At 47.3% G+C, this 27,092-nt stretch overlaps 1 protein-coding gene across 8 annotated transcripts in view; it reads left to right on the forward strand.

Annotated features, from left to right (window-relative positions):
• Positions 1-27,092, forward strand: part of SYCP2 (synaptonemal complex protein 2) — a 752,024-nt gene that overhangs the window by 424,361 nt on the left and 300,571 nt on the right. For all 8 annotated transcript variants that reach the window (XM_029611557.1, XM_029611556.1, XM_029611555.1 and 5 more), the window contains 4 exons: positions 12,807-12,946; positions 13,798-14,261; positions 24,684-24,814; positions 25,654-25,681. In XM_029611557.1, the coding sequence (XP_029467417.1) occupies positions 12,807-12,946; positions 13,798-14,261; positions 24,684-24,814; positions 25,654-25,681 (763 nt within the window). The remainder of the gene's footprint in view (positions 1-12,806; positions 12,947-13,797; positions 14,262-24,683; positions 24,815-25,653; positions 25,682-27,092) is intronic.

Consider the following 27,092-nt stretch of genomic DNA (forward strand, 5'->3'; position numbering starts at 1 on the left):
AACTTTGACTGGCACCTACTGGGCATGCCCAGCATAACACCAACCCTGCTTCCAGCAGGGGTCCCCCTTCAGTCTTCTTTTTTCCGTGCAGTAGTAGCCATGTGGGCTAAGGAGCTCTTCAGATATTCCTGACAGGAATTTTCCTCACGGAACTTCTTCAAGAAAATTTCAAAATATTTACCCCACAGAGGTCCCCTTATTGATAACTTTACTTCGCGGTCGAATGGTAAGTTTTTTACCTGCTTGCGGTCGATTCCTGTCGAGTTTTTCCCTCGCGGCCTACCGGCCATCGACCGCACTGTGTCTAAATTTTGTCGAGACCATGGCATCGGGTTTCCGTCGGTACCCCGACTGCACTCGAACAATGTCCATCACTGACCCTCATATGGTCTGCGTGATGTGGGGTCCGACCATGATGTCCTAACTTGCACCAAATGTCCCCAAATGACACCAAAAGATCGCATGGCTTGGCTGGAGAAGATGGAACTTCTCTTTCGGTCTAAAACCCTGACTCCATTGATAACTTCGACGTCGTCCGAACCAGTGCTGTCTACTTCGCGCCAGCACCGTGAAATCGCTGTTGCCCGACCGGCTTCGACCACTCTGCGGTTGTTGACTCCTTCTGTCTCTCTGCGGGAAAAGGACTGGGGAGAGCACCGTGAAAAACTTCGACATCGCTATCGAAAAGATCAGGCCACCAATACAGGCAAGCCCTTGGCATCGACGTCATCTGAGCCCTGGACAGGTGTCCGGAGCCGTGACTCCACTGTCACCGGTGGACCCTCCGGCTATGCCATTGCTGCCTCCTACTCTGGAACCGGGGCTCCACACTCCAGGTTTCTGTGAGGAATTGGATCGGATGATCCAAGAGGCCATCGGGTAAGCACTCCAGATGTTCAAACCTCCACCGACACCGGTGCCGGTTCCTGAGCAGGTCACCGACCCGATACCAATGGCTCTTGCACCACTACTGGCCAGAATGGACGCTTTATTCGGTGCCTTTCCATTGGTGGATCCGAGGGAACAGGTGGCCCCGATTCCTTCTACACCGATACCCTTATCATCAGATGAAGAAGAAACACCGATCTCCATTCCGCCTTCCGGAGTGCTGCCACCGACACGTCCATTGATGTCACCGATTCCATCGGTGCTTCCGTCGATGCCTATGATGCCTCCATCGATGCCTTCGGTGCCACCTCCGATACCTTCAATGCCATCTCCGATACCATCGATGCCTTCAGTGCCTAGGCCTGGACCTTCAGGATTAACACCGTTTCTCCCATCTGATGATCCCATGGGAGCTGGTGATGAGCCTTATGATACCTGGACGAATGACACGTCTCAGGACACTGATTATCTACTTTTACAGCCCTCTCCTCCTGATGAAAGAAGACGTTCTCCTACAGAGCACTTGTCTTTCATTAATTTTATAAAGGAGATGTCTGAAACAATTCCATTTCAGCTTCGACAGAAGAGGACTCCAGGCACAAGATGCTGGAAGTACTCCAGTTCATTGATGCCCCTAAGGAAATAATGTCTATCCCAGTACATGAGATCCTTATTGATCTATTGAAAAGAAATTGGGAGCATCCAGGTTCTATACCACCTGTCAATCGCAAGACAGATGCTACTTACTTAGTACAGTCTGCTCCTGGTTTTCATCGATCTCAGCTAGATCATCCCTCAGTGGTTGTGGAGTCAGCCCAGAAAAGAGCAAGACGGTCCAAACCTCATTCTTCTGTACCTCCAGGAAAAGAACAAAAGTCCCTGGATGCATTGGGCAGACATGTTTTTCATGGTTCAATGCTAATTTCTCGCATTGCCTCCTACCAATTGTACATGACAGATAGGGACCTGTTCAAAAAGATCCAAGATTTTTCTAAATCTCCTCTGGAACAGTTTCAAGACCAGCTTCATACCCTTGCTCAAAAAGGTCTAGATGCTGACAAGCATGAGGTCCATGCTGCATACGACATCTTCGACACTGCTTCTAAGAAGATGGGCCTGGCTCAAGTTTTCAGACCTCAGACCAGATGTACAGGATAGGTTAGCTGACTTACCCTGTGCTGGTGATAATCTTTTCGGGGAAAAGATTCAAGAAACAGTGGCGCAGCTCAAGGACCACATGAGACTCTCCACCAACTTTCCTTAGTACCTTCTGATTACTCTTCTTCCAAGAGATCTTTCAGAAGAGACTCCAAGAGGCCTGCGTACAAACCAAGGAGGTATTACCCTCCGGCTTCCAGAGGTCGTCCCTCCAGGCCCTACCAAAAAGGCCAATCCAGACAACTTCGGACCCAAAAGACACAGCCAGCCCCTCAGCCGGGCCCAGTGTCTGGATTTTGACTCCTTCCTGGAGAGCAGTGCCCAGCCTCCTCTTCCTTCCATACCCATAGGAGGTCGATTGTTCTACTTCACCAGCATGTGGCACACGATCATGACAGATCAGTGGGTACTAGCTGTAGTGACTCAAGGTTATCACCTCAACTTCCTCACCGTTCCACCGGATTCCCCATCTTGGCTGAAGTGGGGAACATCCGACCACTCTCACCTTCTTGATCAGGAAGTTTCCATCCTCTTCGAGTCCCGAGCAATAGAACCAGTACCCTTCTCCCAGCAGGGCCAGGGATTCTATTCCCGGTATTTCCTAATCTGAAAAAAGTCAGGTGGCATTCGCCCAATACTGGACCTTCACGCCTTAAACAAATACCTACAAAGAGAGAAGTTCAAGATGGTGACCTTGGGCTCTCTACTTCCCCTTCTGCAAAGGGAAAACTGGCTCTGCTCTCTAGACCTCCAGGACGCCTACATGCACATCTCAATCACTCCGTCACATCGCAGATTCCTGCGGTTCCTAGTAGGCCCAAAGCACTTCCAGTATTGAATGTTGCCATTCGGCCTGGCATCTGCCCCATGAGTCTTCACCAAGTGTCTCGTCGTGGTAGCAGCTTATCTCACGTCTACCCCTATCTCGACGATTGGTTGATCAGGGCTCCCACTCATCAAACTGCGCTGACATCCCTATGTCTCACTTTGCTTACCCTGATCTCCCTAGGGTTCCTCATAAACTATCCGAAATCCAGGCTAGTTCCATCTCAAACCCTATCGTCCATAGGGGCCAACTTGAAAACTTTAAAAGCGAAAGCCTTCCTACCCCAGGATCGGGCTGTCACTCTCGCTTCTCTGGCCCACCAACTGCAGTCTCGACAACACTCAACTGCATGTTACTTTCTGGTCTTACTGGGTCATATGGCCTCCTCGGTGCATGTCACTCCGATGGCCCGCCTTGCCATGAGAGTAATGCAGTGGACCCTAAAATCGCAGTGGATTCAGTCTTCTCAGCCAATGTCCAATGCATGCAGTATTTCAAGATCCATAACCAAAAGAAAAATCTAATTGAGATGAATAACTCTGTCAACAGTGGCACAACTACAAAAAGAAAGAGTGAAGTGAATAACAAATCTCAACTAATATCTTATAAGGAGTCCAGGAAAAGCAATAATCTTAAAGAGAGTACCTGGAAGGCTATGACCACAAATGCTCATAGTTTGGGAAATAAAATCCCAGATCTGCAGGCCCTAATGGCTGAGGCAGAATTGGACATTGTTGCTATCACAGAAACATGGTTCACAGAATCTCATGAATGGGATACAACAATACCAGGCTATAACTTGTTAAGGAAGGACAGAGAGGATAGAAAAGGGGGAGGTGTGGCTCTTTAAGTCAGAGACAACATCCAAGCATCTGAGCTACAAGGAAGTTGGGGTAAGGAAGAAGCTCTATGGCTCGACCTAAAAAAAGATGATGGAGCGTCCATTTATATTGGAGTGGTTTACAGGCCTCCAAACCAAAAGGAAGAGCTGGACAGAGATCTGGTTGAAGACATCCATAAGATAGGTAAGAAGGGAGAAGTGGTGATCGTGGGTGACTTTAATATGCCAGATGTAGACTGGAAAATCCCATCTGCAGAAACTAAAAATAGTAGAGCGATAGTGGATGCCATGCAAGTATCTTTGTTCAAACAAATGGTGTTGGAACCCACGAGAGAAGGAGCTATACTCGACTTAGTGCTCACTAATGCAGATAATGTCTCAGATGTCCAGGTGGGCACCCACCTCAGCAGTAGTGATCATCAAACGGTATGGTTTAATATCACTAAAAGAATAGGGAAAAGAACCACAAAGACCCGAGTTTTACAGTTCAAAAACACAGACTTTGAGGAAATGGGGAAGTACCTGGAGGAAGAACTTAAAGGATGGGAGAACGAGAGAGATGTGGATCAACAGTGGACCAATCTAAAAGGAGCAATCACCAAGGCAACTGCTCTATATGTTAGAAATGTAAAGAAAAGCAAAAGAAAATTGAAACCTATCTGGTTCTCAAAGGAGGTGGCTGACAAAATTAAAGCTAAAAGAACAGCATTCAAGAAATATAAAAGATCCCAAAGGGAGGAGCACAAAGAAGAATATTTGTATCAACTGAGGGAGACAAAGAAATTAATCAAGTTGGCAAAAAGTCAAGCGGAAGAGAGGATTGCCAAGGAGATAAAAAATGGTGACAAAACATTTTTCAGATACATCAGCGAAAAGAGAAAGGTCCAAAGTGGTATAGTGAAATTGAAAGGTGGTAATGATCAATGTGTGGAGAGAGACGAAGAAATGGCAGAAATATTAAACGAATACTTCAGCTCTGTGTTCACTAAAGAAGACCCTGGAGAAGGACCATCTCTACACAACAAGAAACTGGAGGGAAGTGGAATGGATGAAAATCCTTTTACAGTAGAAAATGTGTGGGAAGAGCTAAAGAACCTGAAAGTGGACAAAGCCATGGGGCCTGATGGGATTCATCCAAGGATATTGAGGGAGCTCAGAGATGTTCTGGCAGCTCCGCTGTGTGACCTGTTCAATAGATCCCTAGAAACGGAAGTGGTGCCGAGTGATTGGAGAAGAGTGGTGGTGGTCCCGCTTCACAAGAGTGGAAACAGGGAGGAGGCTGGCAACTACAGACCGGTTAGCCTCACTTCAGTGGTGGGAAAAGTAATGGAGTCACTGCTGAAAGAGAGAATAGTGAACTATCTACAGTCCAGAGAATTGATGGACCAGAGGCAACATGGATTCACCAGGGGAAGATCCTGTCAGACAAATCTGATTAACTTTTTTGACTGGGTAACCAAGGAATTGGATCGAGGAAGAGCATTCGATATCATATACTTGGATTTCAGCAAAGCTTTTGATACGGTTCCGCACAGGAGACTGGTGAATAAAACGAGAAGCTTAGGAGTGAGGGCCGAGGTGGTGACCTGGATTGCAAATTGGCTGACGGACAGAAGACAATGTGTGATGGTAAATGGAACCTTCTCTGAAGAGAGAGCGGTTTTAAGTGGTGTACCGCAAGGATCGGTGTTGGGACCGGTCCTGTTCAATATCTTTGTGAGCGACATTGCGGACGGGATAGAAGGTAAGGTTTGTCTTTTTGCGGTTGACACGAAGATCAGCAACAGAGTGGACACGCCGGAAGAAGTGGAGAGAATGAGACGGGATCTAAGGAAACTGGAAGAGTGGTCGAAGATATGGCAGCTCAGATTCAATGCCAAGAAGTGCAAAGTCATGCATATGGGGAGTGGAAATCCGAATGAACTGTATTCGATGGGGGGGGGAAGGCTGATGTGCACGGAGCAGGAGAGGGACCTTGGGGTGATAGTGTCTAATGATATGAAGTCTGCGAAACAATGCGACAAGGCGATAGCAAAAGCCAGAAGAATGCTGGGCTGCATAGAAAGAGGAATATCGAGTAAGAAAAGGGAAGTGATTATTCCCTTGTACAGGTCCTTGGTGAGGCCTCACCTGGAGTACTGTGTTCAGTTCTGGAGACCGTATCTACAAAAAGACAAAGACAAGATGGAAGCGGTACAGAGAAGGGCGACCAGGAAGGTGGAGGATATTCATCGCATGACATACGAGGAGAGATTGAGGAATCTAAATATGTACACCCTGGAGGAAAGGAGGAGCAGAGGTGATATAATACAGACTTTCAGATACTTGAAAGGTTTTAATGATCCAAAGACAACGACAAACCTTTTCCGTAGGAAAAAAATCAGCAGAACCAGGGGTCACGATTTGAAGCTCCAGGGAGGAAGATTCAGAACCAATGTCAGGAAGTATTTCTTTACGGAGAGGGTGGTGGACGCCTGGAATGCCCTTCCGGAGGATGTGGTGAAGACCAGAACTGTGAAGGACTTCAAAGGGGCGTGGGATAAACACTGTGGATCCATAAAGTCAAGAGGCCGCCAATGAAGAGTGGGTGACTCACCAGAATGACGGCTTCTGCCTGGAGACAATACCCTTATTCAATAAACATACACATGCTTACTGTGACTCCAACATCGCTCTAAGCTTCAACAGCAAGAGGAAATGTGGAAAAATGGATTTACACTCACAAGGAGGGGAGTAGCTGGCTTGTTACGGCGGTTACTACCCCAAACCAAATAAGCCTGATACTTCACTTTCAATGCATATATAGCATAGTTCTCTGCTTCAACGGCAGGGGAGAAGAAAAAAGGGTTCGCACTCACAAAGCGGGGAGTAGCTGGCTTGTTACGGCGGTTACTACCCCAAACCAAATGTGTCTGATACTTCACTTTCGATGCATATCCAGCATGGCTCTCTGCTTCAACGGCATGGGAGAAGACTGATACATCACGCATTTCCAGCATAGCTCCCTGCTTCAACAGCAGGGGAGAAGAAAAACAACCAATAAGGACTGTATAACATAGTCTGGGTAAAACAAATAAGCATGGGTGTAGCTTGCTTATTGTGGCGGTTACTACCCCTACTACCCCTAACTAATCAAGCTAGATATTTCAATGGTGGGGGTGGAAGGGAAATAGAACCAAGAGCTAAGAGAAACAGATAAGTATGAGAGGAAAAATGTGTGAAGCTTGCTGGGCAGACTGGATGGGCCGTTTGGTCTTCTTCTGCCGTCATTTCTATGTTTCTATGTTTCTATATTGTCCACATCACCAACCAGCTCCGCTTCTCGCTGGCTTGATGGATAAACCAATCCAGTCTTCTTCAAGGCCTCCCATTTCAGGTTGCAGAACCTCAAATAACCTTGACAACAGATGCCTCCAACCTCGGCTGGGGTGCACATGTTGCAAACCTGCAAACTCAGGGCATCTGGTCTCCAGAGGAAGCCAAACACCAGATAAATTTCCTAGAGCTTCAGGCAATCAGATATGCTCTCAGGGTTTTTAGGGATTACCTCATCAACAAGGTCATCCTGATTCAAAACGACAACTAGATGGCCATGTGGTACATCAACAAGCAAGGGGGAACGGGCTCCTACCTCCTGTGTCAGGAAGCTGCACAGATATGGGCGGAGGCCCTTTCCCACTCGATGTGCCTCAGGGCCACCTACTTGCCGGGAGTGGACAATGTGTTGGCAGACAAGCTGAGTCGCACTTTTCAACCGCACAAGTGGTGCCTCAACCCCACAGTAGCGGATTCAATATTCCAACGCTGGGGTTACCCTCATATCGACCTCTTTGCGTCAATCCACAACTGCAAAGTAGAAAACTTCTGCTCTCTCACTTGCAGCCAACACTTGCATCCAAGAGACGCTTTCTTTCTCTCATGGACCAGCAGTCTCCTTTATGCATACCCTCCACTTCCACTCATTTCAAAGACTCTTGTGAAGTTGCGAAAGGACAGGGGATTGATGATTCTGAGAGCCCTTCATTGGCCATGCCAGGTGTGGTTTCCAATACTTCAGGACCTATCAATTCGCCGGCATATTCCTCTGGGAAAGGATCCGCTTCTGATCACTCAGAACGATGGATGCCTACATCACCCCAACCTCCAGGCCCTATCTCTGACTGCCTGGATGTTGAAAGGTTAATCCTTCAACCTCTTAACCTTTCAGAGCCGGTTTTCTGTGTCCTGGTAGCTTCTCGAAAGCCTTCCACAATAAAGTCTTATCGCTATAAATGGAACAGTTTTACTGTATGGTGTACTTCCATGTCCATCAACCCCTTCACTTGTTCCACAGCGAAGTTTCTTTACTATCTCTGGCACCTGTCAGAGTCAGGCCTGAAAACGTCCTCTATCAGGGTGCATGTCAGTGTGGTGGCCACCTTCCATAAAGGTGTCGGGGATGTCTCCATATTGGTATAACCCCTGGTAACATGCTTTTTGAGGGGCTTGCTGCACTTAAAACCTCCATTGCACCCTCCAGCCCCTTCCTGGGACCTTAACGTGGTTTTGGGGCGGTTCATGAAACCGCTGTTTGAACCTCTCCAATCCTGTGATCTCCGCTATCTCACCTGGAAGGTGATTTTTCTTCTGGCGATCACATCCGCTCGCAGTTAGTGAGTTACAGGCATTAGTAACCTACCCGCCTTAAACTAAACTTCTGCATGACAGGGTGTAGTACTCTGCACTCACCCTAAGTTTTTGCCTAAGGTAGTATCGGAGTTTCATTTTAATCCATTATACTACCCACTTTCTTTCCCAGGCCCCATTGAAATCCAGGAGATCAGGCTCTGCATATTCTCGACTGTAAATGTGCTCTAGCCTTCTACCTAGACCGTACAACTGCCCACAGAAAGTCCACTCAATTGTTTGTCTCTTTTGATACCATCAAATTGGGTAAACCTGTGGGAAAGCAGTCCCTCTCCTCCTGGTTAGCGGACTGTATTTCCTTTTGCTAACAGCAGGCAGGCATTCCGCTCCAAGACCGTGTCAAAGCACACTTGTGAGGGCCATGGCGACTTCAGTAGCGCACCTACGCTCAGTGCCGCTTCCTGACATTTGCAGGGCTGCTACCTGGAGTTCTCTCCATACCTTTGCAGCCCATTATTGCTTAGACAAGGCTGACAGACAAGATTCCATCTTTGGCCAGTCTGTCCTATGCAACTTATTTGCCAATTAATGTACCAACAGCCTTCCACCGACCCATCAGGCTTCAGGATGTCCTTTTAAACAAATTCTCACCCCAGTTATTGTGCCTGTTGCACGTCTTTGGGTATATTTGGTGCATTGCTCGGGCATCCTCAGCTCGATACTCACCCATATGTGAGGACTACCATCCTGCTTGTCCTGTGAGAAAGCAGAGTTGCTTACCTGTAACAGGTGTTCTCACAGGACAGCAGGATGTCAATCCTCACAAAACTTGCCTGCCACCCCGCGGTGTTGGGTTCGTTACGTTTTCTTATTTTATTTTTCGCATGTACTTGTACTATAAGACAAGACTGAAGGGGGACCCCTGCTGGATGCAGGGTTGGTGCTATGCTGGGCATGCCCAGTAGGTGCCAGTCAAAGTTCTAGAAACTTTGACAAACGTTTTCCTTGATTGGGCTCCATCCTGATGATGTCACCCATATGTGAGGACTAACATCCTGCTGTCCTGTGAGAACACCTGTTACAGGTAAGCAGCTCTGCTTTATCTCCTTGGCAGTCCTTTCCTCGGCCTGACCTTTTGCTTTTGTTGATTACTTTTTTCATCTCCCTCAATTTCGCCAGATAATCCTCCCTGTGTTCCACTTTTTGGGATCTTTTATATTTCTTAAAAGCTTCTTTTTTGCTTTTATTACATCAGCCACCTCCTTTGTGAAATAGATTGGATTCTTATTTCTCTTACTTTTGTTTACTTTTCTAACATATAGATTTGTTGCTTTTGTAATTGCTCCTTTTAGTTTGGCCCACTGTTGTTCAACATCTCCCATTTTCTCCCAGTCTTCAAATTTTGCCTCCAGATATTTCCCCATTTCTACAAAGTCTGTTTCTTTGAAGTTCAAAACTCGGGTCTTTGTGTGACTTCTCCAGATCCTATTTGCAATATCAAACCATACTGTTTGATGATCACTGGTGATGAGGTGGGCACCCACCCAGACATTAGAGACATTATCCCCAATAGTGAGCACTAGGTCAAATATAACTCTCTCCCTTGTAGGTTCCATTACCATTTGTTTGAACAGAGCTCCTTGCAGGGCATCCACTATCTCTGTACTTCTGTTAGATTCTGCAGAAGGGATTCTCCAGTCCACATCCGGCAGATTAATGTCACCAGCAATCAACACTTCCACCTTCTTTCCCACCTTTATAATGTCTTTGATCAGATCTCTGTCTAGTTCTTCCGTTTGAGTCGGAGGCCTGTACACCACTCCAGTAAAAATGGATGTACCGTCATATCTTTTTAGGACGGCCCATAATGCTTCCTCTCTACCCCACTTTCCTTGCAGTTCAGTTGCTTGGATATTATTTTTGATATAAAGTGCTACTCCTCCCCCTTTTTTGTTCTTTCTGTCATTCCTTAACAAGTTATAGCATGGTATGGCCATATCCCAATCATGAGAATCTGTAACCATGTCTCCGTGACAGCAACAACGTCCAAGTCTGCAAAAAGGACCAAGTTACCACCCGACAAATCTCCTGCGGCGACACTGACATCCCGCCCAGGAGGCTGCCTGTGCCCTAGTAAAATGTTCACGCAATCCCTCAGGGATCGAGACCTTTAATTAAATAAGCCGAAACTCTTGCCTCCCTCAACCAACGAGCAACCATACTCTTAGTCGCTTTACAAACCTTCTTTGGTCCACTAATAACACAAAAAGATGATCCAGCACCAAAATCCATTGGTCACCTTGAGATATCTGAGGAGAACCAGACACAACACACATCCAGAAAATAAAGCCGCCACTACCGCCGCTGTCCTGGACAGATTCAGGTGCTGAAAAACAGCCCCAGCCACGAGGTTTCCTCCTCACCCCAATGCCGAAATGACTCAAACCTCAGGTGCACCAGCAAAGAAAAAATAAACAGGCCTCACAGCTTCTAAGCTTTTTTTTTTTTTTAAGTTAAACTCTTAAACAAACTGTTGAGCTACACAGAACAGTAAAAGCAAATAAAAATACTTCTTTCCTGTTTCTGGAAGCTCCAGGACACTGCAGCCGGTCAGCCTGGGTGACAGGACCTCAGGGGAGGCGAGAGAACCAGGACCCCTGTCTTAACCTCCCCCAGGAATCAAGGGTCAAGTCTGATCAGGGATTTCCAACCCCCTGCTCGCCCTGCTCAACCAGAGAGATGGCCCAGGAAGGAATCTTATTGCCCAAGCTTATCGCTGAAGAAACCTATGGTATCCTGCACGGACCACCACCCCTCGGTTGCGTCCTCCTTTCAGCCTCTCTTAGGAACTGCTATACTAGAACTGCTCTCTCATATAACATTTCAAATCGATTACACGATGTAAATTGTATTTAAGTTTACCATATAAGCTACTGCTCTCTGCTTACCTGCTCTTCTCTACAGTTAGAATAGTTATTGTTAATCTATCCCTTATCTTCAAACGGCCTTGTTTTACTTTCCTGTTTTAATGAAACTTTCGCTTTCCGTGTTAACTGGTTTCCCCCCTTGTTCATTGTAAACCGGTACGATAAGACCTGGTCTTGAGCATCGGTATATTAAAAGAATTTAAATTAAATAAATAAATCTCTCTGGGAGCTCTGTCTTCAGTCTTTTATCTTCTCTCTAATCTTAAACTAATCTTATTTTACTTTAACTAACAGACTGCAGGTTTGTATCTCTACCATCTGCTGGAGACAGAGGAATACTGAAGGACTGCAAGTGGCACTCTCGGATATGTAGCAGTGCCTCAGAGGTTTGTTCTCTGCCTCCATCTGCTAGTAGGAATGCATAAACCCACTTGTCTGGACTGATCTGGGGTATGAACAGGAACTTGTTTTTTAGCAAGTGCATTAAAATGTGTGCTGAAATACAGCGCACATTTTTTATGCCTGTATTATTACATCGGGTCCCCTATTTCTGTATTACTCTAGGCATTTTCTACATATTTTGTGTAACTACAGCATGGATTATTTTTCCCTATGTGCAAGGTGTGATGCATATAGGGAAAAATAACACATGCTGTAGTTACACGATGTTAGGTTCCATATTAGGAGCTACTGCCCAAGAAAGAGATCTAGGTGTCATAGCGGACAATACTTTGAAATCGTCAGCTCAGTGTGTTGTGGCAGTCAAAAAAGCAAACAATATTAGGAATTATTAGGAAGGGAATGGTGAATAAAATGGAGGATATCATAATGCCTCTGTATCGCTCCATGGTGAGACCACACCTTGAATACTGTGTACATTTCTGGTCGCTGCATCTCAAGAAAGATATAGTTGGGATGGAGAAGATACAGATAAGGGCGACGAAAATGATAATGGGGATGGAACTGTTCCCCTATGAGGAAAGATAAAGAGGTTAGGGTTGTTCAGCTTGGAGAAGAGACTGCTGAGGGGGGATATGATAGAAGTCTTTAAAATCATGAGAGGTCTAGAACGGGTAAATGTGAATCGGTTATTTACACTTGTGGATAATAGAAAGACTAGGGGGCACTCCATGAAGTTAGCATGTAGCACATTTAAAACTAATCGGAGAAAATTATTTTTCACTCAGCGCATAATTAAACACTGGAATTTGTTGCCAGGGGATATGGTTAGTGCAGTTACTGTAGCTGGGTTTAAAAAAGGTTTGGACAAGTTCTTGGAGGAGAAGTCCATTACCTGCTTTTAATCAAGTTGACTTAGAAAATAGCCACTGCTATTACTAGCATCAGTAGCATGGGATATACTTAGTTTTTGGATACCTGCCAGGTACTTGTAGCCTGGATTGGCCACTGTTGGAAACAGGATGCTGGGCTTGATGGACCCTTGGTCTGACCCAGTATAGCAATTTCTTATGTTCTTATTATAAGTCTGTGTTGATCATATTTCTGTATGTGAAACTTACTGTAATAATTTTATCAATAGATTACCTGGACTCATGGAAAGTTCTTTTGATGAGCAAAAAGCTTATATGAAACAGACAAACCTGGTGTCTGAGAAACTTACATCAAGTTATGTCAAGCAAAAAGTTAGTAGTGTATCATCAGGACTCACATTTAAAACAAGTAAGCAAGTCATAGAGCATACAGTATATACAAGAATATTATGTACACTTGTGTAAGCCGCCGATGAAAATGGAAAATGTTATAATGCCTCTGTATCGCACCATGGTGAGACCGCACCTTGAGTACTATGTACAGTTCTGGTCACCGCATCTCAAAAAAGATATAGTTGCCCTGGAGAAGGTACAGAGAAGGGCGACCAAAATGATAAAGGGGATGGAACAGCGACCCTATGAAGAAAGACTAAAGAGGTTAGGATTGTTCAACTTGGAGAAGAGATGGCTGAGGAAGGATATGATAGAGATCTTTAAAATCATGAGAGTTCTAGAACGGGTAAATGTGAATCGGTTATTTACACTTGTGGATAATTGAAGGACTAGGGGGCGCTCCATGAAGTTAGCAAGTAGCACATTTAAAACTAATTGGAGAAATTTTTTTTTCACTCAATGCACAATTAAGCTCTGCAATTTGTTGCCAGAGGATGTGGTTAGTGCAGTTAGTATAACTGGATTTAAAAAAGGTTTGGATAAGTTCTTGGAGAAGAAGTCCATTAACTGCTATTAATCAAGTTGACATAGTGATTAGCCGCTGCTATTACTGGCATCAGTAGCATGGGATCTAGTGTTTGGGTACTTGCCAGGCACTTGTATCCTGGATTGGAAACAGGGTACTGGGCTTGATGGACCTTTGGTCTGACCCAGTGTGGCAATTTCTTATGTTCTTATGAAATCATAGATATGTGCAGGATACAAACTTTTAAAAATAAAATTAAAAAAAAATGTAAATTGTTTTTACTAATAGATATGCCCTTTTACATATGGAAACATTTTTAACAAAATATTTCCTTTATTTAGATCGTGTTTTCAGCGATAGAATTGTGAAGCAGCAAGCTTTCTATTCAATATTTGAAGGCAATTGCTCTCCAGAACAAGTGAAAAAGCTACAGAATAAGAAAAGTAGAACAGAAAAGCATCAGCAATTGGAAACAACTGAAAAAAATCAAGAAGTGAAAACATGCACTAGAAAACGACCATGCAAACCTTTGGAGATGATAAACACTGAGAAACAGATATTAAACAGTAGCAAAGTAATAGGTTTACCCACAGAACCTGAGTTGCCGTCTACAGCCATTCACCAGACTGCAGCCATTGAAAAATCTATACTGGGTTCCAAAATGTCAGCATTGGACAAAGACATTATTCATGAATGTGGTGATAATGTCACACCTTGCAGAAGGGGGAACAATAGTAGCCGTAAGAGATCTCAGAAGACTGTGGTGTCTGAATTTCTATTGACTGGCCCTGAAACTAAAAAATTGGTAAAATTTATCACATTTATATTTCAATAGCAGTAATACCTTTCTGTTTAAATATCTTGACACATGGGTAATTTTCAAAGGGATTTTAACCAGTGTTGCCCAACTTTTTCAAGCCCAAGTCACACCTACATTAACACAAATGTGAGGCAGACCAACCTCCATGAGTCATGTAGGGGAAACACTGAAAGCCCCAACAGAGGCAGAGAAATATATGAACCTGTCACAATGGGCCAGTTCCCTTTATATATAAAGGGAGAAAGAAGAAGTCATTGTGATACAGGTAACTAGCTTGGTTACTTTAGCTACAGAGCTCCTCCACTGCTGCATCTTCCAGCAATTAGAATGAGTCACAAATAGTATTGGACACTCTCACTGCCTTATGTAACCTGAGGATAAAAGAGAGGCTGGAAAAACTCAATGCAGGGGGAGATGAAGAGGTGCTGTACACTGTGTGCCCGAAACAAAGCAAGGGCTGGCTATTCATTCTCTGCAATCTGACCATTGATTACCACACTCCAGGGCTCATGTTGTAGATAGAAGAAGTATTCATGAATACACATGCTTTCAGAAAGGATCTCCTACATGTTTAGAGCCACCACTGGTGACTTGTTGCTGTGAGGTGCTGAGAGCAGAGCCCAGGTCTGGATCTAAGCATTAGGTAGTAGTGACTTTTCCATGGCATACTTGATCAGGTCTGAAAGCACACCAGTATGCTATTGCACACTGGTTAGGAAACACCAATTTCCCTGTACGTACCAGGATCAGTCCAGGACACCTGGGTTGTGACTCCGCACCAGTAGATGGAGACAGATTAAAACTTGTGGGCGGAGCCATATATAAGCCCCTGTGCCAGTCACAGCCCCTCAGTCTTACTCTGTCTCCAGTAGATGGTGCAGGTCCAGTCACAGCCCTGCCTGACCTGATTCTGGTTGTTTGTCAGGTTTGATTTTTTGAGTTAGTTTTTGGTTAGGTCTGATTTTTTGAGCTAAATTGGGCTTTCTTTTTAATTCTTTCCTGGTTGCCCTGCCTCCCAGGGGAGTTGAGAGGTCCTGAGGGGACTACCCTCCCCCGGTTGAGGCCGCTGCCAGGGTTGAGGACCCGGCTGAGCTAGTGGCAGCGTCAGGGGTGACACCAGGGAGCCTGGTTCACTCACCCCTGCAGGAATAAGGGCTTTTCAGAACCAGGGACAGCGTTTTTTTGTTTGTAAAAAAAAAAAAAAAAAAGTTTTACTTTTGTTTTTGCGGCTCTCTATTGCCTGGCGTCGCCGCTCCGTTTTAGTCGGTGGGGGGCGTTGTTGGCAGGGGGGAGGTCGCCGAATTGCGCCGTTTGCTTATTTTGAATTTTTTGATTTTTGAGGTAATTTTTTCGGCGCGGCCCCGTTTTTTCTTCCCGCGTTTTCGCCGGCATGCCACGTGCTGCACAGTGCCGGGCCTGCGGCTTGGCGCGCGTCTCTCAAGGGACAGCCTTTGTTCAGCCTGCGTCCCGGGTGATGAGGGACCCTCGGTAGCGCCGCGGGGGGCTCGTTCCCGGGTCGCGCGTTCGCCGTCGCGCGGTGGTAGCTCCGCTGACAGGCCTCAGGAACTTTTCCCGGTTAGTGCGGGAGTGGCGGCCATCTTGGCCACCGGCCGGGAAATTTCACGGGAAACGGTGGGGGCCTCTTCCTTTCCTCCCGCGCTTTCCCCGCAGCGTGTCACGGCGGGGAAGGTTCCCTCGGAGGGGCTTCGGTCCCGGGGGGCTTCCGAGAGTGATTCTTCGGATTCTGGTGAATTTTCGGAGGATTTTGCGCTGTTACTGCGCAAAGTCCTCAGATACAAGCGCAGCAGACGCACCCGGGGGAATGGCTCGCGTGCGGCCGACCACGGGTCCCCTCTACGGAAAAAGAAAGCCAGGAAGGGCGCGGAGATCGCCCACGGTGCGTCCCGGGGGAAGCGGCCTCCCAGGGGGGTGCCGCAAGAATCGGATCCCGAGGATTCCCCTGGGGATGATACGGAGTCCTCCGAGGAGCCCCTGACGGGGGCCAGGAAGGCAGCAGTGGATGGTACTGCACAGCCCATTGCAGAGAAAGCTGCACAGGCTGCAGAAGGGGACGACCCCAAGGTGGTGCGGCTATTCCGCAGAGAGGAACTGGCACCTCTCATCCCGGCCATTCTCCAAGAATTGGGAATTGAAGCTCCTCCGGTGGTGGTCCGCCAGGAGGCGAATATGGATCCTGTTCTGCTCGGCCTCACAGGACCAGCGGTCGCCTTCCCTTTTCATTTCTCATCCACGGATATCCTTTTCAAGGAATGGGATACTCCGGAGTTAGGTTTGAAAGTCAGCAAGGCCATGGATAAACTCTATCCTTTACCGGAGGAGGCGCTGGAGCTCCTCCGACTCCCAAAGGTGGATTCGGCGGTGTCCGCTGTCACGAAGAGGTCTACCATCCCTGTCACGGGAGCGACGGCCCTCCGGGATATTCAAGACCGAAAGTTGGAGGTACAGCTCAAAAAGATTTTTGAGGTTTCCGCCCTGGGAGTGCGGGCCGCCATTTGCACGAACTTCGCTATGCGAGCTAGTCTGCGCTGGGCCCAGGTTCTGCAGGCGAATGCGGGTCTCTCTCCGGAGGAGGCTTCCCAAGCAGACAGGTTGGAAGCAGCTATCGCATATGGGGCCGATGCGCTCCATGATCTTTTACGCACTTCAGCTAGGTCCATGGTGGCAGCGGTGTCGGCTCGCCGTCTCCTTTGGCTGCGCAACTGGGCGGCGGATGGTTTGTCCAAGGCTCACCTCGGGACATTGCCCTTCAAAGGGAAATTGCTGTTTGGTAAGGAGTTAGATGACTTGATGGTTTCCCTGGGTGAGAACCGAGCGTTTAGGCTGCCAGAGGATAGGTCCCGTTCGCGCTCTTCGTTTTCCGGCAGAGCCCGTTTCCGGGGTCCCCGGAAGTCCAGGCCGTAAAGATCCATCGCACCCTCGTATAGGCCGGCCTCTTCTCGAAACACTCACTGGCAGCAGTCCTTTCGGGGCAAACGCTTTGGCAGGCAAGTAGGAGCCCCGTCGGGTGCGGGTTCCAAGCCTTCGCAATGAAGTTCGGCCGGCCCATCCCTCGTCGCGCCCTCAGCACGCTGTTCCAAACGTGGGGGCGCATCTATCCTTATTTCTCGAGGAATGGGCCAGCATGACGTCGGATCAGTGGGTCCTCGACGTGATAAGACACGGCTACGAGTTAGATTTTGCTCGCATCCCAGCGGACAAGTTCCTGGTCTCGCCTTGCAAGGATCCCAGGAAGAAGGCGGTGGTGCTAGACATCATCCGAAGACTAGAAAGCTTGGGGGCCATCTCTCCAGTTCCGGCCGATCAGTACGGCAAAGGCCGGTACTCCATTTACTTCATAGTTCCCAAGAAGGACGGCACTTTCCGACCCATACTGGATCTGAAAGGAGTCAACAGATGCCTTCGGGTCCCTCACTTCAAGATGGAAACCATTCGTTCGGTGATCGCGTCAGTGCGGCCAGGCGAATTCCTTGCGTCACTAGATCTCACAGAAGCATACCTTCATGTGGGCATCCAACCAGCATTCCAGCGGTTCCTGCGGTTTTGCATTCTGGGAAGACACTTCCAGTTCCGGGCTCTTCCGTTCGGCCTGGCGACAGCACCTCGGACATTCACGAAAGTGATGGTGGTAGTGGCGGCGCACTTACGTCGGGAAGGCCTCCTGGTTCACCCTTACCTCGACGATTGGCTGATTCGGGCGAAGTCAGAGAGCCTGTGTCGGCAAGCGGTAGCCAGGGTGCTACAATTCTTGCAGTCCCTGGGCTGGGTGGTCAACTACAACAAGAGTCATCTGGAACCCACTCAGTCCTTGGAGTACCTTGGAGCCGTTTTCGACACAAAACGGGGCAGAGTGATTCTCTCTCAGGATCGGATATGCAAACTACAGTCTCAGGTGCGACGTCTTTTGTCTCAGCACCGTCCGCGAGTCTGCGATTACCTAACAGTTCTTGGATCTATGGCCTCCACGCTAGCGTTAGTCCCTTGGGCGTTCGCTCACCTGCGGCCACTGCAGTCTTCATTGTTGTCCCGCTGGAAACCGATTTCAGAGGAATATTATCTTCCACTGCCTCTCGAGAGTCAGGTGCGCTCCAGCCTGGGCTGGTGGCTGGATTCCAAACATCTCTCCTGCGGAGTATCTCTTCTTCTTCCCAACTGGACAGTGGTGACCACGGATGCCAGTCTTTCCGGTTGGGGTGCAGTTTGCCAAGGGAAATCGGTTCAGGGTCTGTGGTCAGAAGATCAGACCCGGTGGTCTATCAACCGCCTAGAGTTCAGGGCGGTCCGTCTGGCATTGCAAGCTTTTCTACCCCTTCTACGAGGAAAGGCAATCCGAGTATTGTCGGACAACGCTACCACCGTGGCTTAGATCAATCACCAGGGCGGGACGAAAAGCCCTCAAGTAGCGGAGGAAGCGCGTTCCTTGATGGCCTGGGCAGAGCGGCATCTCAGCGATCTCACTGCGTCTCACATAGCAGGAGCCGACAATGTCCAGGCGGATTTCCTCAGCCGACACCACCTGGATCCCGGAGAGTGGGAGCTAGCGGAAGAAGCGTTTCTTCTCATTTGCAGGACTTGGGGAACGCCCCACATGGACCTGATGGCCACGTGGAACAACTCAAAGGCTCCGAGATTTTTCAGTCAACGCCGAGAAAGAGGAGCAGAAGGGGTCGACGCGTTAGCACTTCCCTGGCCGGCGGAGGTGCTACTGTATGTGTTCCCACCGTGGCCCATGATCGGCAAGATACTGCGGCGCATAGAATTGCACCCGTCCAACGTGATCATGGTGGCGCCGGAGTGGCCGCGCCGTCCGTGGTTTGCGGACCTGGTCCAGTTGTCGGTGGCGGCACCCCTTCGTCTACAGGGGTTTCCGGGGCTCCTTCGTCAGGGTCCCGTCTGTTTGGAGGATGCGGATCACTTCTGTCTCGCGGCATGGCTTTTGAGAGGTATCGGTTGAAGCAAAAGGTTACTCGGACGCGGTAGTTGCCACGTTGCTGAGATCCAGGAAACAGTCTACGTCTCTGGCTTATGTTCGAGTCTGGGTAGTCTTTGAGGAATGGTGCGTGGAGCGGGGTCTTAATCCCACTTCCGCTGCTATTCCCGATATTTTGGCTTTTCTCCAGGCTGGGCTGGCCAAAGGCTTAGCGTGCAGTTCCCTACGGGTCCAAGTCGCGGCGCTTGGTTGTTTGCGTGGTAAGATTCAGGGAGTCTCCCTGGCTCTCCACCCGGATATCTCCCGTTTCCTTCGGGGGGCGAAACACCTCCGTCCTCCTTTGCGGCTCCCTTGTCCTTCTTGGAACCTCAACTGGGTGCTCTCGTCCTTATGCTCAGCTCCTTTTGAGCCTCTGAAGCGTTCTACGATCAAAGATCTCACGTTAAAGACTGTATTCCTGGTAGCCATTGCTTCGGCTCGCCGGGTTTCTGAGTTGCAAGCTCTGTCCTGCAGAGAGCCCTTCTTGCGCTTTTCCGATTCAGGGGTTTCCTTGCGGACCGTTCCCTCTTTCTTGCCTAAGGTTGTATCACCTTTTCATTTGAATCAATCGGTTGAACTTCCCGCTTTCGCGGTTGGGGATTCTTCCGACCCGAAGTTGAGGGATTTGAGAAAACTAGATGTGCGGAGGTCTCTTCTTCGCTATCTAGAGGTCACAAATTCTTTTCGATTATCGGATCATCTGTTTGTGTTGACGTCGGGTCCGAAGAAAGGTTCTGCGGCGTCCCGCACAACGATCGCCCGTTGGCTCAAGGAGGCCATTGGTTCCGCGTACATTCTGCGCGGTAAAACACCGCCAGTGGGTCTTCGAGCTCATTCGACGAGATCTCATGCTGCGTCTTGGGCGGAATCTTCTCAGGTGTCGCCTCAAGAGATTTGCAGGGCGGCTACCTGGAAATCGTTGCATACCTTCATTAAACATTACCGATTGGATGTTCAAGCTACTGATGCTGGGGGATTTGGAGAGAGGGTACTCCGAGCGGGACTCTCTGCTTCCCACCCTCGATAACTTAGCTCTGGTACATCCCAGGTGTCCTGGACTGATCCTGGTACGTACAGGGAAAGGAAAATTAGTTTCTTACCTGATAATTTTCGTTCCTGTAGTACCAAGGATCAGTCCAGGATCCCGCCCGCAGTGTGGCGCTATAGTAATGGAGAGTCCGCTCATTGTTGTTTTTTAATACGCTGACCCCTTGTTTTGTTCGCTCTCCCGGTTGGGGAGTCTGTTTTTCCTGTAGGGGTGTTGGAGTTATTTTTCTTAGTAAGTTTCTATGGTTAGCTATGTTGGCTTTTGGATTTTTCTACTTTGACATTACGTATGACTGAGGGGCTGTGACTGGCACAGGGGCCTATATATGGCTCCGCCCACAAGTTTTAATCTGTCTCCATCTACTGGTGCGGAGTCACAACCCAGGTGTCCTGGACTGATCCTTGGTACTACAGGAACGAAAATTATCAGGTAAGAAACTAATTTTCCTTTCCTCTGCACTCAGGCAGGCCAATCCACACCAGTGGGTTGTGCAATCCTATCAGCAGATAGAGACAGAGAAAACTGACTCACTGAAGTTACCGACATAAAGCCCTGCCCTGACATCAGTGCAAGTATTCTCCGTCTCCAACAGATGGTAGGCATGCATAGCACCTCATGGTAATAGCTTGTTTAAAAGAAGAAGGAACAGTGCTCCCGAGGTGAACACAGTTTAGTGCTCTTCCTCAGATGAGCATTTGAGTCAAGCCTTTTTGCTGGGTTTTGACTCAGAAAAACAAAGAAGAAACATAGAAGAAGAGGGAGCTTGGGGGTGAAGGCTTGCGCCCTCTCCCCCCATAGCTGCAGGTCCGATTGTGCTTCCAGCCAACCAAAGGTTGGTCTTGGGTAAAACAATTTTGTTCTTCTCGAGCCATCCCCCCCCCCCACACACACACACAGCAGTACCCTTCTAGCCACTACCATTCAGGATCAGTGGAGGAGAGGTGTGGAGCTGCTGGGGTGTTTGTTGTCCAGTAGGAGAAGGGCGAGCTTTTGATTTCACACGCTGCTGATCCTGTTAGGGAAAGGAACTTCGCAGTGAGAAAAAGTGCAGATGAATCTCGTAGTAGGCCGTTGCTTGGTGTTTCCTGGGTGCTCATGCATATGGTGAGACCACAGCCTAGAAAATGTTTTGTACGAGCACACACAGGTATGCACACGAGTTTGCGAGCACACAAACGAGCGTTCTTTTCCCCGTCGATAGGAGGGCTGAATTAGCCATGCTGTCCTCCGGTGGCCTTTGAGTCAGATCTTCCCCTAGAAATCTCAGAGCTTTGCTCTGTGTGGCTAGGTACGTCTTCCCACACGATTGAGTGCCATCTTCTCCTCGGTCCTTTTTCTTACGCACTGCCAACCAAAAGGATACGGAAAAGAAGCACAAAGACCCAAGTTTTGCAGTTCAAAAACACGGACTTTAATGAAATGGGGAAGTACCTGGAGGAAGAACTAAAAGGCTGGGAGAACGAGAGAGATGTGGATCAACAGTGGACCAATCTAAAAGGAGCAATTACCAAGGCAACTAATCTATATGTTAGAAAAGTTAGAAAAGTAAAGAAAAGCAAAAGAAAAATGAAACCTATCTGGTGCTACAACCCAAGAAAGAGATCTAGGTGTCATAGTGTACTGCGGCAGTCAAAAAAGCAAACAGAATGTTGGGAATTATTAGAAAGGGAATGGTGAATAAAACGGAAAATATCATAATGCCTCTGTATCGCTCCATGGTGAGACCGCACCTTGAATACTGTGTACAATTCTGGTCGCCGCATCTCAAAAAGATATAATTGCGATGGAGAAGGTACAGAGAAGGGCTACCAAAATGATAAGGGGAATGGAACAACTCCCCTATGAGGAAAGACTAAAGAGGTTAGGACTTTTCAGCTTGGAGAAGAGACGACTGAGGAGGGATATGATAGAGGTGTTTAAAATCATGAGAGGTCTAGAACGGGTAGATGTGAATCGGTTATTTACTCTTTCGGATAGTAGAAAGACTAGGGGGCACTTCATGAAGTTAGCATGGGGCACATTTAAAACTAATCGGAGAAAGTTCTTTTTTACTCAACACACAATTAAACTCTGGAATTTGTTGCTGGGCTTGATGGACCCTTGGTCTGACCCAGTATGGCATTTTCTTATGTTCTTATGGTTCTCAAAGGAGGTAGCTGACAAAACAAAAGGCTAAAAGAACAGCGTTCAAGAAATATAAAAGATCCCAAAGGGAGGAGCACAAAGAAGAATATCTGGTAGAACTGAGGGAGACGAAGAAATTAATGAAGACGGCAAAAAGTCAAGCGGAAGAGAGGATTGCCAAGGAGGTAAAGAGAGGTGACAAAACATTTTTCAGATGCATCAGTGAAAAGAGAAAAGTTCAGAGTGACATAGTGAAATTGAAAGGTGGAAAGGATCAATGTGTGAAAAGAGACGAAGAAATGCAGAAATATTAAACGAATACTTCTGTTCTGTGTTCACTAAGGAGGACCCTGGAGAAGGACCGTCGCTAGTTAACAAGAAACTGGAGGGGAGTGAAGTAGATGTAACTCCATTTACAGTAGAAAATGTATGGGAAGAGCTGGAGAAACTGAAAGTGGACAAAGCCATGGGGCCTGATGAGGTTCATCCCAGGATACTGAAGGAGCTCAGAGATATGCTGGCGGGTCCGCTGTGTGACCTGTTCAATAGATCCCTAGAAACGGGATGGTGCCGAGTGATTGGAGAAGAGCGGTGGTGGTCCCGCTTCACAAGAGTGGGAACAGAGAAGAGGCTGATAACTACATACCGGTTAGCCTCACTTCGGTGGTGGGAAAAGTAATGGAGTCACTGTTGAAAGAGAGAATAGTGAACTACAGTCGAGAGAATTGATGGACCAGAGGCAGCATGGATTCACCAGGGAAAGATCCTGTCAGACAAATCTGATTTACTTTTTTGACTGGGTAACCAAGGAATTGGATCAAGGAAGAGCACTCAATTTCATCTACTTGTATTTCAGCAAAGCTTTTGATACGGTCCCGCACAGGAGACTGGTGAATAAAATGAGAAGCTTAGTGAGTGCCGAGGTGGTGGCCTGGATTGCAAACTGGTTGACGGACAGAAGACAATGTGTGAGGGTAAATGGAACTCTCTCTGAAGAGAGAGCGGTTTTAAGCAATGTACCGCAAGGATCGGTGTTGGGACCGGTCCTGTTCAATATCTTTGTGAGCGACATTGCAGATGGGATAGAAGGTAAGTTTTGTCTTTTTGCGGATGACACTAAGATCTGCAACAGAGTGGACACGCCGGAAGGAGTGGAGAGAATGAGACAGGATTTAAGGAAGCTGGAAGAGTGGTCGAAGATATGGCAGCTGAGATTCAATGCCAAGAAGTGCAGAGTCATGCATATGGGGAGTGAAATCCGAATGAACTGTATTCGATGGGGGGAGAAGGGCTGATGTGCACGGAACAGGAGAGAGACCTTTGGGTGATAGTGTCTAATGATCTGAAGTCGGCGAAACAATTTGACAAGGTGATAGATAAAGCCAGAAGAATGCTGGGCTGCATAGAAAGAGGAATATCGAGTAAGAAAAGGGAAGTGATTATCCCCTTGTACAGGTCCTTGGTGAGGCCTCACCTGGAATACTGTGTTCAGTTTTGGAGACCGTATCTCCGAAGAGACAGAGACAAGATGGAGGCAGTCCAGAGAAGGGCGACCAAAAAGGTGGAAGGTCTTCATGACGTCAGGAAAGGGGCGGTTCAGCACTTCCGGGTGCTGGACCTACAAGTGCCGTCCCTTCGTGCGCGCGCGCGTACCCCGGCAAGGGGAGGAGTCAGACTCGGCCTCGACAGCGTCTCCACGAGGGAGACGCCGCTGCCATGCGGCTGCACAGGCCCGAAACCCCGGTGGAGCGCGGCACGAATGGGGACCTCGGCACGGAGGTAAGCGCCCGGTCGCTAGCCTGGCGACCGGGATAGCAACATATAATTATATATACAGAATGTTACACCTGCTCAGATGTCCACTTACATATCAGCACTACCCAGGAATTTTCAATGCCAACTTATGTGCATAAGTTGGTGTTGAAAATAGCCCCATGCAGACTGCTGAAAATTACTGTCTTAAAGCAGGTTACAGGGAGGTATAATGCACCTTCTGGGAGTGATGACATTTAGAGAATTCTATGTAGTGTTTTTGCTGTTGTCAATAATTCTATTAAACTTTGACCACCTTAGACAACAGCTGGGGGAAAGATTTAAATATTGATATGAAACTGGTTTCAGATCTAGTTACATACTTTAGTGGTATTGATATTTTTTATTGAATAAACAAAAAAAATGTTTATACAGGAAATGATCACACATTACTTGAATTAAATTTGAAAGTAACTTAAATTTTGTTTTGTTGCAGCAAGCAAAGTGTAAAGAAAAAGAACATTTAGATCCAGGAGAAACAATGATAAGCAAAATTGGTAAAATGTATACAGGAAAAAATGATGTTAAATCTACTAGACAGTCCAGGGCCTCGTTGACTATGGACAGGTACAGTTTCTGTTGTATTTTCTTGTATTATTAATAGATCAACCTGTCATGAAATGATGGGAAACCTAGGTGAAAGACTGAAAACTTGGAAAGTGGCGTCATGGGATGGGGGTAGGGGTGGACAGATATGTCTACAGGTGGTGGGTTTGAAAGTGGGGTTGTGAGTAAATGGAGGGGGTGTGACTGGATTGTGTGAGTGGGCTGGGAGTATGTGTGTATAAGTGGGTGAGAGGGGTGGGGGGTAGTACATGTATGTGAGTGGTTCAGAGGGGTGTAAGTGGCTTGTGTGTGTGTATGGGGGAGTGCTATATGGGAGGGGGTATGAGTATGTGTGAGTGAGTTGGGGGGATGCAAAGGCCTACTTTCCTGCTTTCACTTTCCAGTGTCAGCCTTCCTTGCCCCCTCCGCCCCTTCCCTTCCTCTTCACTAGCCCAGCAGCTGCACCTGCAGCACTCTATTTACTGGTCAGCCTGGGTTTCAAGCCAGCTATGCTGCTCAGTGACAACAGGGGCATATGTTCTTCAGCTGGTAGAGCAGGATACTGCCCAGTCTCTACTGTCAAAACCTGGCTTGCCTACCAGCCTTGCAGTCATGTTAATACAGGGCTGTTGTCTCTACTGCTGGCAAGGCTTGTCCCCCCTGCTAGCAGTATGGTGCCCTTACTATAGAACCACAGTCTCCTGTGCTATTAGGGTCTGGACTCCCCACTATTTGTTTTGCTCCACGTCATCCTTCCGTGCATGCATACAGGGTGGCACGGAGTTGACAAATATCCAAAGTGTGCTTTCTTTCTCTTCCTAGATTTAAATTGGGCTTTACATATTGTAATTTCTTTCCAGATCATATTCAAACAAGTTTGCAAATAAGGTAAGTTTTCATGTACTTATTTTTTAGTGCGTTACTTTATGAAGGTACAGCTGCCCTATGCGGAAAGGCTAAAGAAGTTAGGGCTGTTCAGGTTGGAGAAGAGATGGCTGAGGGGGATATGATAGAAGTCTACAAAATCATGAAAGGACTTGAACAAGTTAATGTAAATTGGTTATTTTTCCTCTCAGATAGCAGAAGGACCAGGGGGCACTCCAAGAAATTAGCAAGTAGCTTATTTAAAACAAATCAAAGAAAATTATTTTTCACTCAGTGCATAGTTAAGCTGTGGAATTCATAGCCAGAGGATGTGGTTACAGCAATTAGTGTAACTGGGTTTAAAAAAGATTTGGATAAGTTCCTAGAGGATAAATCCATAAACTGCTATGATGATAATTAATAATCAATTGTAGCTTGTGATCTATCTAATGTTTGGGTACTTGTGTTAGGTAAGAGTATAATGATAGGAGTATACTACCGTCCACCTGGACAAAATGGTCAGACAGATGATGAAATGCTAAGAGAAATCCAGGAAGCTAACCAATTTGGTAGTGCAATAATAATGGGAGATTTCAATTACCCCAATATTGACTGGGTAAATGTAACATCAGGACTTGCTAGAGACATAAAGTTCCTGGATGTAATAAGTGACTGCTTCATGGAGCAATTGGTTCAGGAACCAACAAGAGAGGGAGCTATTTTAGATTTCATTCTTAGTGAAACGCAGGATTTGGTGAGAGAGGTAACGGTGGTGGGGCCACTTGGCAACAGTGATCATAACACGATCAAATTTAAACTAATAACTGGAAGGGGGACAATAAGTAAATCTGCAGCTCTAACACTAAGCTTTCAAAAGGGAAACTTTGTTCCCTGTACGTACCTGGATCAGTCCAGACCGTGGGTTATGTCCCCAATCCAGCAGATGGAGTCAGCCAAAACTTTGAGGGGGCGTCACCATAAGTAGAACTACCCCCTCTGCAGGAGTTCAGTATCTTCTGACTCCAGCAGATGCGAGTAGGGAATTTGGAGTGCTCCCAATTCAGCATAAGCTTTTCACTTTGTACTTGGCTGCCTTGACTTGGGCTATTGCCTTTTTTCTTGGGAATCAAGTTTGAATCAAGTTTGTTAAAAAAAAAAAAAAAAAAAAAAAAAAGGAAAGCTCTGATTGAGTTAATTAATTTAGTGAGGGGTTCAACTTTGGGGAGGCGTGGCTTACCCTCTGTCTGTGTCTCCCTTGTTTTCTATGCACTACTGACGGGGTAAGTTGCTGTTTCTTTGACTTTTCAGCTCCCCAAACCCCTCTGGTACCTCGCGGAGGCCGACAGCACCGGCCTCTGCGCGCTTGCCACACTGTCAGCGGCCATCTTGAGCGCCTCGTGGGCGGCTCGGCTAGGCAGGCAGGCAGGTTTTTCTT

This window comes from Rhinatrema bivittatum, chromosome 8 (assembly GCF_901001135.1).
Source record: "Rhinatrema bivittatum chromosome 8, aRhiBiv1.1, whole genome shotgun sequence".
In the NCBI taxonomy this organism is placed as follows: domain Eukaryota; kingdom Metazoa; phylum Chordata; class Amphibia; order Gymnophiona; family Rhinatrematidae; genus Rhinatrema; species Rhinatrema bivittatum.